General features: G+C 40.6%; 1 protein-coding gene across 3 annotated transcripts in view; it reads right to left on the reverse strand.

Annotated features, from left to right (window-relative positions):
* The window catches only part of LOC113405011 (calcium/calmodulin-dependent 3',5'-cyclic nucleotide phosphodiesterase 1C-like), a 423,587-nt gene that overhangs the window by 89,005 nt on the left and 321,326 nt on the right, over positions 1-13,256 (reverse strand). For all 3 annotated transcript variants that reach the window (XM_026663542.1, XM_026663544.1, XM_026663543.1), the window contains exons 6-7: positions 10,482-10,548; positions 3,374-3,490 (exon numbers count right to left, since the gene is read on the reverse strand). In XM_026663542.1, coding sequence (XP_026519327.1) covers positions 3,374-3,490; positions 10,482-10,548 — 184 coding nt within the window. The remainder of the gene's footprint in view (positions 1-3,373; positions 3,491-10,481; positions 10,549-13,256) is intronic.

The raw sequence follows: 13,256 nt of genomic DNA on the forward strand, positions 1-13,256 counted from the left end.
ACATGCTCAGAACTACAATTTCTGAAGTTCTTGTGTGGTGGCTATCTGGATCTGTACTTTCAGTGGCACTACCAGCCAGAAGCAAACTGTAAACAACTCTGCCTTGTGTGTGCATGGTGGGAGTGTGTGTGAGGGGAAAAGGGAGGCAGAATCTGACCATCCTGGGAAGATCCTCTTTGGATATGGGGCAGTCCCTGAAGAAGCAGCCCAAAGAGGGGAGACTTGTGGGGCTCTTCTCAGAAGACAACAATAGTGAGTGGGACCCTCTGGGCAAGACAGGTGCCAGGGAAATACGGGTCAGAGAAAGAATTTGGCCAAGGCAAAAGGATGAAAATCTCATGAGAACAGTTATTTTTTCCTTGTGAGGTTTCCACCATTTTTGTTCACGTTCCAGATTTAATTGAGAATACTATCCAAGGTTGGAATATAAAACCCAGCTTTGGCAGCATCTGGATCTGGACACCACTAGGTCACCAATATTTATGCTTGAGTGTTTAATTCCTTTCCCAATCTATGAAACTCAAGACTCTAGAGAACAAGGTCAGTGGCAACATTCAGCATTCCCAGCACACTGGAATGAAGTATCCTCTCAAAAGTGTAAGAGAAAATAAGGGCAGGTGAATTTAGAAATAGTACCAGTGGTGCAACTACTTCCATTATTGCAACAGCCTCAAGACCTCAACAGAACTGAAGGCTTGAAATGATTCATGCTCTGGATACAGCTGAAGAAGTAATGTAAAGCTTGAGTGGTGGTAGGACAAGCAAAGATCTGTCAAGGAAGATAAGGGTACAGTATTTGCCTAAATGAAGAGAAAGAGAGCTTGGTAAGTAGGCCCTCAGACGTACAGTATATCTCTATTACTGTCTTGTTGATAGCTCTGGTCAACTGTGCAGAAATGAAACTTGAACAGCACAGATCTGAAAGGCTGAATGCAGCAGACATCGGTAGTTGGCTCTGTGAATGAAATTTATGTGGGGAAAGTGATAAAAGGCTTTCTGTGTTCTAGTTCAAGGACTTGATCACCATGCTTACAAAACAACAAGTATTGGGAAAAGACTAATCATTCATAGAGCTTCTTTTTGAAAAGTACAAATTCTAGTCAGAATAGATGTATCATTGTAACATTATGCCCCATATTCTTCATAGAAATATTGTTATTAAATGAATATGGCATAACTAAGATATGCAAGATGGGCCAGGTGAGGTATCATTGGAAAGGTTATGATCTACTGAATGTGATTATCCAATTTGTACGCATGTATAATTTCTGTATCTGAAGTTAGGAATATTGACCATGTAACAGTTACAACTGTGTGTGTACTTGGGGAACGCACACCAGACAGTATGCAATCAGCCTGGATGGGCCATTAGGAAGGACAGTAGGACTGTGAAGATACTAATCTCCCTCCTTCCTGAGAAGTTTCTTAAGATGCTGCTTTGACACTGCAGGGTCATGTGATCATGTCACCTGGTACAGGATAGCATCTTGAAATGCTGGTACTTTCCCAAGGGAAGGGGCTGGGAGTCAAACTAGGAAACAAAATATTCCCGCCATATGCAAATCTTATTTAAGGCTGGGGAGTGAGTTAATCTAGGCTCTTCTCCATTGCCTCCCTGCCCAAGAAGGAAGACTGCTGAAAACACCTGAAGAAACAAGGGAACTGAGCTGGGGGAGGCAGGGGCTGAGCCCAGGCAAGAAAGGTCAGCCTGTAAAAGGAATGCCTGGAGATTTAAGCTGCATGTGGTGCAGTTTACCTTCAAGAAACTCTGCAACCTGCTTGAAACAACTTTTAGGATGAGAAATTATTTGTAGCAAGTATTCCTTAGTGTATTAAGCTTAGTTTATGTGTTTTGTTTTATTTGCTCAGTAATCTGCTTTGATCTGTTTGCTATCCCTTATAATCACTTAATTTACCTTTTGTAATTAATAAACTTTTTTTTTGTTTATTCCAAAACCCAGTTTGTGCAATTCATAACTGGAGGGGGACAACAAAAAGCTGTGCATATCTTCCTCCACATTGAGGGAGGGAGCGAATTTCATGAGCTTACGCTGTATAGCTCTCTATACAGTACAAGACAATAAAATTTTGGGTTTACACTCCAGAGGGTGTGTGCACCAGAGTGCTGGGCAATTCCCTGAGCTGAGTCCTTCCACAGAGAGCTGATTGCAGACTCTGTGTGATTCTACAGCTGGGTGTGTCCCTACCTGTGTGTGTGCCAGAAGGGGGCCTAAGAGCCTGTCACAGCAGCACAGAGTAAGGGGAACCCAGGCTGGTGGGACAGGTGGGCTCAGTGGGACCCCACTACATCAGGTGGCACCCGGAAGGGGGATCCAACCCGTCACAATCATGAACATGGCATGCTTGATAGGAAGCAAGAGAAATAGCAATATTTAATTTTGAGGGGAGACAAGAAAGAGTTTACTATTTAGATTGTAGCAGTATCCATACTGAAGATGACACAGTCCCAGTTACGAAGAGTGGCCAAGATTAAATGTATCCTGAGATTTTAAACCCCCTGTATCCCCCATTGAAAAATCTTTTAAAATGCATTCATTGCATCGGTAATTCGATAACTCTAAACATGAACCTGTAGCAGGTACAAGTTGTTCAATCAACTATCAGTAGTGCATCGACAATGCTTGTTCATACAGTGACTAAATCTGAAGATTTTACAGCACACAGGAGTACAGTTGGGTATTCCCAATGTTCCAGGTACAGTTTAGCCAGAATCTCCCTTAAAAATTACAGTTATTTGATGATGGACTCATCTAAGCTGTAATTTCTATCATGATGAGGGACTCAAGTACAACATGTCAATCTCTTGAAATGGTGAAAACACAGCTCATTCTTGAAGAGGAAATGTGACTGAATTATATTCCAGGACTAAAAGAACAGGAGTACTTGTGGCACCTTAGAGACTAACAAATTTATTTGAGCATAAGCTTTCGTGGGCTACATGCATCCAATGAAATGGGCTGTAGCCCACAAAAGCTTATGCTCAAATACATTTGTTAGTCTAAGGAGCCACAAGTACTCTAGTTGTTTTTGCAGATACAGACTAACACAGCTGCTACTCTGAAACCTGTCATTATTCCAGGACTGTGATGCAGTCCCGCAAAAGTCCCAAAAAGTTTCTTGTTGACTTTGAAGGGAACATATTTGGACCCCAGTCCAATTAAATGCATGGTTTAGCAGACATTTGTAGTGCACAGGAAAGTATTTTAATCATATTGGGGGAACTACTGCTCCAACATAGTAAAAGTTACAATAAAAGTATGGGTGGAACATAGGTTGAATAAAGTTTGAGTTTATTTCCTTCCATGATCTTCTGGGGAGTTGGGAAGAAAAGTCTCATCTCAGATTTACTAACCTTGAAACGGCTGATCAGATCGTAGCGTGTGAGAAGTTCGTAGAAAATGAATTTCAGCGCATGATCCCCGCTAGCATCATTCAGTGCAAATACATCAAAGGACCACTTGTCTACATTCTGCAAGGTGTGGAAAAAAGGTGTTAATACAGCCATTTCTTTTATAATTACAATGCAATTTCTGCCGCTTTAAATCTTTAACAATCAGGAAAGCATAATTTTGCGGAATATGAAAAAAAAATCATCACTGCTTCTGGATTACTCTAATTTCCTTTCATCAGAGCATGTTCTATTTCAGCGGTTCTCAAACTGCCGGTTGGGACCCCAAAGTGGGTCCCGACCCCATTTTAATGGGGTTACCAGAGCTGGCATTAGACTTGCTGCAGTCTGGGGCCAAAGCCCGAGCCTCACCGCCCAGGGACAAAGCTGAAGCCTGAGGGCTTCCCCCGTGGTTGGTGAGGCTCAGGTTACAAACTCCCCACCTGGGGCTGAAGCCCTTCGGCTTCAGCTTTGGGCCCCCTGCCCAGGGCAGTGGGGCTTGGGCAGACTCAGGCTTCATTCCCCCCGCTCCCACGCCGGGGTCGTATAGTAATTTTTGTATAGAACAGGGTTGCAGTGCAATGAAGTTTGAGAACCCCTGTTCTATTTTACCCTGCAATGTGTTACGATCATGGCAGATCTGGCAGGAGTTTAACAAAGAATATACATTCAAAAATGATTTTTTAAATTATGGTCACTCATGATCTCTAACTACGATCAGCAAAGGCTGAATGTCAAAAGATTTGGAATCCTGGTTTGGATAAGCACCCTACCATTACGATGCCTACACAGTCTACAGTTGGCACTGTTGCATATTCAGCATCTGTCTCTGCATTGGTTGCAGTTCTGTGCTTTCTCCTAAGTCTAGGAAAATAGTGTGGATACTGGGCCAACTTAGAATGGTGAATGTTGAGATTTTAAAGGCACCTGTTGTATCAGAACCTCTCAAGTCTGCAGAGTCTCTCTCTGCAGTTCTCACAAGAAGAGGCTCCCCGAAGCATGAAATATATTTCATGCTTCAGTCTGACCTAGAAACACAGAAAGAGTAGTTTCTCTTGTGGCAAAATAATGGAGGAAATATCTGATGCCTGAGGTCCAATTTCCACTGGCTGTTACTCAGTTTTTACTAATTCACTTGGCAAACACCCCCTGAAGGAGCTTGCCAGAGAGTCTGAGTGAAAACTGAGATTGTCTTAACTGGCAAACACCAAGCACATAGGATCAGTTCTGGTCCCCACCTCTGAGAATGTAAAGGCACCCCTGGCAGAGGAATCATTACATTTCCACTGGGCAAGAGATGGAAAAGATGTAGAAGTGACCTTAGAATGACCATGTCTGTAAAACTAAAAAGTGAATGAAAGATTATAAAAGGTCACAATAACCTATAACAACAAATGTTGATGGGAAAGGGTGCAAAAGGAAGGCAGAAAGACTGAATTCATCCAAACAAAAAAGGCCTATTGGAATAATTCATGGATTGTGTTAAGATCATGCTTAATAAAAAAAAAAAAAAAAAAAGTATGGGACCGAAAATCAATGGACCAAAATTGGTGTGTCAGAAATTAGGCTTAACTAGTGAACAAATTAATGAGGGGATAGGCCATTCCTCCCATTCTTCCTTTTTAGGATTCTTAAAAAGGAAAAGACTTTGGGGAAATTAGCAGAAGAACCTGATTGTAAACAACTACTGACAGAGACAGGAGAACAGCGAAGGAGCAAGTTTTACCATGATGGCTGCCACCTCCGCTGTCTCCTGTGACCCTGTGATCTACCATAATACTACTGGGCCTTTGTCATCCTGATTCTGAGAGATGTCCTAACCAGACCAGGCCAGAGAGCGGGAGCCAGATGATATCGCTGCTTCCACCAGCTCAATCCCAACTGGGATGTGAGTCTGACTCTCTCTCTCTCTCTCTCACACACACACACACACACACACACACACATACACAGTCCTTTTCCTTACATGCCTTGTTTCTTATCTTTCCTATCTCTCGCCTTTTGTCTTATTTAATAAGGGTCTGGCTTAGCTGACCAAGACTGTATATTTTGCAACACTGCTGTAAGCCTGTGACCAGAGGGGCAGATACAAGCAGTGCCCTAAATGACTCGATGCTGGTACGAGTTTGCCAGGTCTCAGAATGGCTAATAAGACCATGTACCCTACCTGTATATCTCCAGCAGCGAAGTTGCAACTAAAGTTAATACCAGAGATGGAAGCTGCATTTTCTGTCTTTGCTGTTCTTTTCTCTCCCCTCTTGCGCATATTTGCCTTGTTTTGCCTTCTAGGATACAGGATTAAACTTTAACAACAGTTCCAGTTTCTCTCAACTAACTTCATCTCTCTTCCCCAAAAAGGCTAGTTATTGCCATATTTAATGCCATCTAAAAGACTGTCAAACAGGGAGATATTCCTTCTAAAGACTCTACAGCTAAAAGGAAAGGGAACCAGGGATGTTATTAAAATGAAAACCTCATTTAATACTTTACATTTTAAATGTTTTAATGTTTTTTCCTTTTTTTCCTCTATCTTTAATAAAAGGTAAAATGGATTTTTAATGGTGTGTTTGCCTTGGTACAAAGAAGGCTGCGGTCTCTGTTTACCAAACCGCAAATGTTGGACAGTGACTGTGTCATATTAACACCTTTAACTCTTTGGGGCCATACATTCCATCTAAATGTATGTACAACAGACCAAGCCCACAAAGCACAAAGCTTTAAGCTATATGTAGTCCTGCAACATCTCCCCCATCTTTCTTCCCCATTCTGTTATTTAACACTGACCTATTTATATAGCCAATTTCAAATACAACTGGGGGAACTCTATGCAGCACTGAGGGCTCTATCTGAACAAAAAAGTACATTTATCTTTTCAATAGTTTTATTCATTGAATTAGAAAATAGTATCAAAAGTCAAACACTCAATAAATTTGTTACCTGTATATTTAATTATGTGTATTTAATTATGCTGAATGCCCATCATTTGCTGTTACAGACTAACCTGCTACCACACTGAAACCTGTCATCATTATGCTAGTATAAGTTTAGTGTCAGGGAGCCTACAACTTTTTAAATGGGTGGGTTTTATTCAATTGCAATTTAAAGACATAAAATAAATACAAAAATATAAAAATGTAAGGAATAGTGGGGAAACAATTAGACACCCTCTCCCTCCAGTAATGCTGAAAACCAGATCCAAGTGGTGTTCAGTTCATGCTGGTTTTAATATCACTCCTATGTCACACATGTTATTGAATATCCAAGAGTTAACATGACCCTAATTTTCTTCAACTTTTTTTTACCCTACATATATTTCCTCAGGCGCTCCAGAAAACTACAGAGTAGGAGAAAAATCACAGTAGTGTTAACTGCCAACGTTGGTAAGAGGGGTAGATATCCACATTCAGGTGGGAGATTTCCCCCTACGCTGTCTACTGAATTATAAATTATATAGCAAGGCTGAGGGTGGAGAGGTGGTGGGTACAGTAGGAGTAAGCATTAATCTTAGTTTATAAAACTCAATTCGGCAAGATTCTGAACAAAGCACTGAGCACCATCACCACCTACTGAAGTCAGTGGGAACTGAGAGCACTCAGCACCTTGTAGGATATAGCCCATAGTTACGTTTTGTCCAAGAGTGAGGTGTTTTTGAAATGTCATGTGCCCTCCTCTCCCAAGCAAAATAAGAAAAGGTGCTAGAGAAGGTATAGCTGGGAGAATGATATACAGATCAGCAGTGCAGCCATCTTTGGCCTGAGACCAGCATTCCTGATTGCTGAGAACTTTGTGGTGCTGCCAACATGAGCATATTCATGCCTATCTGAATTACACTCCTTTAACTGTGCATTAAAGATTTACATCTTTAAATTGGACGTTATCCTCCACACTTAATCTCTGTTGCAGGTTGGCTCCCAATTCCCCAAGGCACTTTAATTGAAAAAGAAAGATGATTGCATTTTATTTATGCATGCGTACGGGGATGGCTTTGGCGCCGCGTCCCAGGGACGAGGAAGGGGATCAGCTAGACATAACATTATGCTGAGTGTTGTTAAACAACAGACTCTGGGTGGAATATTCCTTCACTTTTAGCAAGACTAAAATCTCGTTGGAAATTGCATTTGTGTAAGAGACGTAGAGGCAGATCCTCAGCTGGTGTAAACTGTCATCGCTCCATTGACGCCTTGGAGCGATGAGAATTTACACCAGCTGAGCATCTGCCCCTTAAGATCAGCCCTGAAGGAAAAGATGCAAACAAGGCTTATAAGCTTTAAGTACCATGCAGCCATTATCCAACCAGCAGGACAGTTAAATAAGACCAAAGTACTGTGATTACATCTAACCATAATTTGGGCCCGATCCCCAAAACCTCCCACATGCAGAACTCCTCCTGAAGTGAATGGCATTGGATATAGAGTCTTTGAAGGATCAAGTTTGTGCCTCAGAGTGAAAAACCCATGCAGAGCCTGGTGAACGTCTCAGAAAGAGTCAGAGAGCAACAGGGGACATTGGGGTCTCAGTCCTGCCCTCAGAGAGTCATTTTCACATGTGTTGGTAAATCATCTTCTACACAGCAACTGATTTTACAAGCTCTGAGGACACGGTCAAGCTCTTAGAGAGGTGATTTGTGGACTGAGCCTTAAAAGAGAAATCATAAACTGTGCTTTTGGTTTTCAAACACTATCAGTGGGACGAGGCAAGAGAAGCAAATAAAAGGAGGGACGCTCCCCCCTGCAAAAGACTAAGTCCAAACTCTTTGAGCTATTCAAGAAAATGGGTGGGGAGTAGGAGAGATGGGGGGAAACAGTGCAGAAAGCATCCACACAGTCCTTTTAAAAGCTTCACTGGTTTTAGGTGTTTATTCTATTTTATAAGTCACTGACACCAGTCAGGAAGCAAATGAGTTAATAATAATAATGTGTATTTGTATGTATAGACATCCGTAATTTATACAAATATTGGAACTTTTAAAATTAAAATAAGAATCATAATAATAAAAATAATATATGGCTTGATTGTGAATTCAATAAGAGTTTTGCCACAGATTTCAAACGGTAAAGTGATTACGTGCCCCATTTTTACCAGGTCAGTCCTACTTTTTCATATGATGGTCTCTGTATCCCAGGAACTTCTTTGAGAACAACTGAAATGTCCCAGTTTTTAATGTCAGCAATCAAAACATAGGCTTTGGGGGTTTTTATAAGTACAGAATTATAGTTCAAAATGTATCATTACAGCAAAGAGAATTTGCTCTGTGTTTACAAGAAACAAACAGACTAATTGAATGAGGGTTCAGCATGACAAACAGTGTTTGGAGGGAAGAGGAAAGTTGAATGAGTGTAGACCCCTTCAAAGCTGTTCTGTTGCTCTAAGCACTTGTCTACACAAACACATAGTTCCCAGCAGGCTGTGGTGTGAATCTATCCTGCGCTAACTTGTCATGGTGTAACTGTTCATACATACCCTCCTGACGCACATTAACAGTCCGCTAATACACTTTGATCTAGTCCAGTTTCAAAGAGGACTAGATCAAACTGTTAATGCGGATCAGCAGGGTGCACATGAACAGTTAGACCGTGGCAGTCTAGTGCGGATAGATTCACACCCCAGCTTGCCGCAAACTAATTGTTCATGTAGACAAACCCAAAGTGAAGGTTAACCATGTTTGTTTAGTGTTTCAAGATTAAAATAATTCAGAACACTAAGGGTGAAATCCTGGTCCTGTTGAAGTCAGGAGTTTTGGCATTGACTCCCATGGGGGCAGGATTTCACCCAAAGAAGCAAGACAGGACCATAATGCCCTACATTGAGGGAGGATTTCAAAGTGCCTGGGCTTCACTGTTCTCCTGTGATGCAGGGAAATAGCGTTCCTTCATTTTACATATAAAAAGGTTGAAGCACAGAAAGCTTCTGGGCTAGATCCTGCTCCATTTACTTCAAAGGGAGTTATCCTATTAACTTCAACTGGAGTAGAACATATCTCATGTCTATGGTAGAGCTGGAAAACAAATTCAGGTCTTCTGACTCGTACTCCAATGCCTTAAACACAAGATCGCTGTTCAGCCCTTACCTTGTTGAGCCTATAGTAAGATGTGAAACACCGTGCCTGTTTCATTGTGAAGGGCTGGGTATCCTATCTACAGACAGGCTAAACTATAGTACTGAAGTGACAGAATCTCTTCAAAGCATATTTCAGTTCAACACACAGAAAGACAAAGGTTTGTGCTGATTCACTCATCACTAAGGCCTGGTCCACACTAACCCCCCACTTCGAACTAAGATACACAACTTCAGCTACGTTATTCACGTAGCTGAAGTCGAACTATCTTAGTTCGAACTTACCGCGGGTCCACACGTGGCAGGCAGGCTCCCCCGTCGACTCCGCGTACTCCTCTTGCGGAGCAGGAGTACCGTCGTTGACGGCGAGCACTTCCGGGATCGATCTGGGATCAATTTATCGCATCTAGACAAGACGCGATAAATCGATCCCAGAAGATCGATTGCTTACCGCCAGACCCAGAGGTAAGTATAGACGTACCCTAATATAGCAGAGACTTGTATAAAGGCATTATCCATTAGGACATCATGCCTGGTTTTTCTCAATAGTTCACATAAACTGCCAGTGGTTTCATGATCTCCGTGGTCCTTGTTGACATGAACAGGAATCACAAATGTAACACATCACCACTATAACATCTCAGTCTTCCCATTTAAAAGCACACAACTGGGAACAGGTTACTCTTCAGTCAAACTCGTGCATTGTAGTTTTCTTTATTTACTATCAAAGTCTCAAGTTGATTTCAGCATCACATTCAGTTCTCAGTTGCCCTGAGTATTGTAACCTCCCACAGAGCTATGACCTTATCCTCCTGGTCATCTTCACCACTTGAAAATGGCCAGAACCTTGATCTGTTTTTTCTCAACAGGAAGGGTTTTCCCTTAGATCAGTAAATGATTAATGTTTGTGAATTATATTAAACTTCAGAGAGAATGAGAGGGAGAGTTCAAGGACCTCCCACCAAAATATCACAGTGCCTTACCAACATTTGTTAAAAGACACTTTCATCAGTATTACCTTTAGCACTCCAATTACAGCTGGTGGGTAGCTCAGGCCAACCATATTTGATGTCCGTCTGTACATTCTACCAAAATAAAATAAATAAATGAACAGAGAAACAAAATAGAAAACCAAAGATTAATTTGAGTTCTTTTCAGGAGACATCATTTATTCAAGAAAAACGGATTGCAATTCTTCTTTCATCCTTCCCTGTACATATCCTCCATATCTTTATTAGAGTCCTAAGGATGACCTCAATTTTCCTGATTTTTCCTCATTTTACATCCTTCCCACTCCACGACACATACTAGGGCTACAGTCTTCCTGGACAAGTAGAACCAGATGGGATTTCACTCAGCATCTGCCTCATCTTGATCAAGAAGAGGAGCTGCTCTTCAGCAATGCAAGACTTTCCTATTCTCCCACAATAACAGCATCTTCAACCCTCTCAGTCCTTGCTGGCCCAGGGCAGAATGCATTTCAAGATAGAGCTTCAGTAAACATATCAAGTCTGTTGACTGGACTTATTCAGCTCCTGTATGGTACAGCTTTTCCTGCCGATTTACTTTGTTTTTTAAAACAGCTCCATATAGTCTTGTGTTGTTTGTGTGTGCAGGTGTGTGCAAAGGGGGTAATCAGAAAAGCTGGGTAAATCATTTGATTTTTTTTTTTTGGCTTGTTGGCAAGTCCAAAACCTCAAAATAAATGTTTGCTTTGGGTTGAACCAAAAGTGAATTAAAAAAAAAAATCAGTGAATTAAAACGTCAAAAAAAATGTAAATTTGGGTCAAATGAAATACTTTGTTCAACAGAAAACTATATGTGTCAGTTCAGTTTTGAGCATATTTCATGTTTTTGAATTTAAAAAAAATAAAATTTAAGGAAATTGCGAAGCAAAAAGTCATTTTGAACCAAAAAAATCATAATGCTTTCCTTTGAAAACATCAAAACAAAATGTTTTTAATTTTACTGAATATGTTGTTTTTTCTCTAAACAAACAACTTGGTGAAACCAACACAAAATCACAAAACATTTCAGTGTTGTCAAAGCTACGTTTTTCACTGAAAAAAGTTTAGGACAAAAGATTTTGCCCAGCTCTAGTAATTAGCACCTATGCCCTGATTCGGCAAAGCACTTGAGCATGTGTTAAACCTGAAGTGTTTAACCCATTGACTTTAATGGGTTTGTACAAGTGCTCAAAGTTCAACACATGCTTAAATGCTTTGCTGAATAAGGCTATAGGTGCAGACTGCACCCTTTTCTACATGTAAACAACATAAGACCTAATGGAAATACATGTATACAGTTATTGTGACAAGTCTACCATACATGATTTCCCAGGCTTTTGGTAAATGAAATATTTCAATAACCAATAATAGTTTAATACGAATTTCAAAAAAGCAATTCAAAAACATTCACAGAACGTTGAAAAAAAAAAGGGGGCTAGTTTTAAGACTTCTGAAATTAAAAGAACTTTGACATTTTGATTCCCCCACCCCCAAAATATAGATTTTAATCCTTCAACCATCTCTGATCATGTGATTTAGGTAACTATCCATCAATCCTGAACAACAGATGGTAGAAAATGCAGTAATCCACTGACTATTTGTTATGAGCTGTTCATGGACAACACAGGCTCAAGTATGTTAATAAAAAACTACTTACTGAACAATTTCAAATAGCGAATAAATCTGTAAAAAGATCATTCAAAAACAGAAAAAAAAATGCTAAATGAACTGAATACATTGTTCTGAACAAATACTTTGGTGGTTGGTGTACATAGTATAGCTTGTCAAAGTGGTGAGAAAAGTTTTCCAAACTGAAGCAATGACAGGTGCACCCCCTTATCTTATAGACATCTGCTAGTGCTCTTAACACATGTACAAGAAATTTCTGAATATTCAGAGACACTGATAGAAAAGAAGCTATAAATATGCAGGAAGAAACTATCATGTTTCTATGTGGCCTGTGGTATAATGGCTACCAAACATGTCTAACGGACTCTAGGTTAGACCATCAATGAAATTCTGATAAACACTATTGCTAACCTACTGTGACTGGAGTGAACAACTCCTACTGAAATGTACTACACCTCTACCCCGATATAACGTGACCTGATTTAACATGAATTCGAATATAATTTGGTAAAGCAGTGCTCCGGGGGGGCGGGGCTGCGCACTCCGGCGGATCAAAGCAAGTTTGATATAATGCGGTTTCACCTCTAACACAGTAAGATTTTTTGGCTCCCGAGGACAGCGTTATATCGGGGTAGAGGTGTATATAAAATAAAATATTGTAGATACAACATAAAGAGTTCAGTTAAAAGTAACTCTTCAATACACTGAGAGCCCAATTCAGCCCTACCATAAACGCATTCAACTTCATTGTAGATAACTGGGATATGCCTGCTTACACATTGTCTAAATTTGGCCCTGAGTATATTTCGTATATGTGACTCCATATTCTGCTTTGAAGAAACAGAATGTCAGGGAAGGAAGGTTCCTCACTAAAGACAGGTGAAACTCTGAAAGTTGGATACAGGGCAGTCCTAATTCAAACAGCAAGAAGTTTTAAAAGGTTCAGACATTTGAAATCAGGTTTGATCTAGCTCTAGAGGTGTGATTTGGTACAAGCTGCAGGAATCAGCAGTGGAGAAGACTGAGGGAGTTTTACTGGTTTAGTGGACTCCTCTGAGTTCTGAACCTTTAAACTGATTTTGGTCTGGATGATCTCAGTGACTCATGTAATTCAAGCCGGGAATGATGAGATACAGGTTTGGTTTGGTTTGATTTAC

This window comes from Terrapene carolina, unplaced genomic scaffold (assembly GCF_002925995.2).
Source record: "Terrapene carolina triunguis isolate 2854851 unplaced genomic scaffold, T_m_triunguis-2.0 Scaffold33723, whole genome shotgun sequence".
Classification (NCBI taxonomy): domain Eukaryota; kingdom Metazoa; phylum Chordata; order Testudines; family Emydidae; genus Terrapene; species Terrapene triunguis.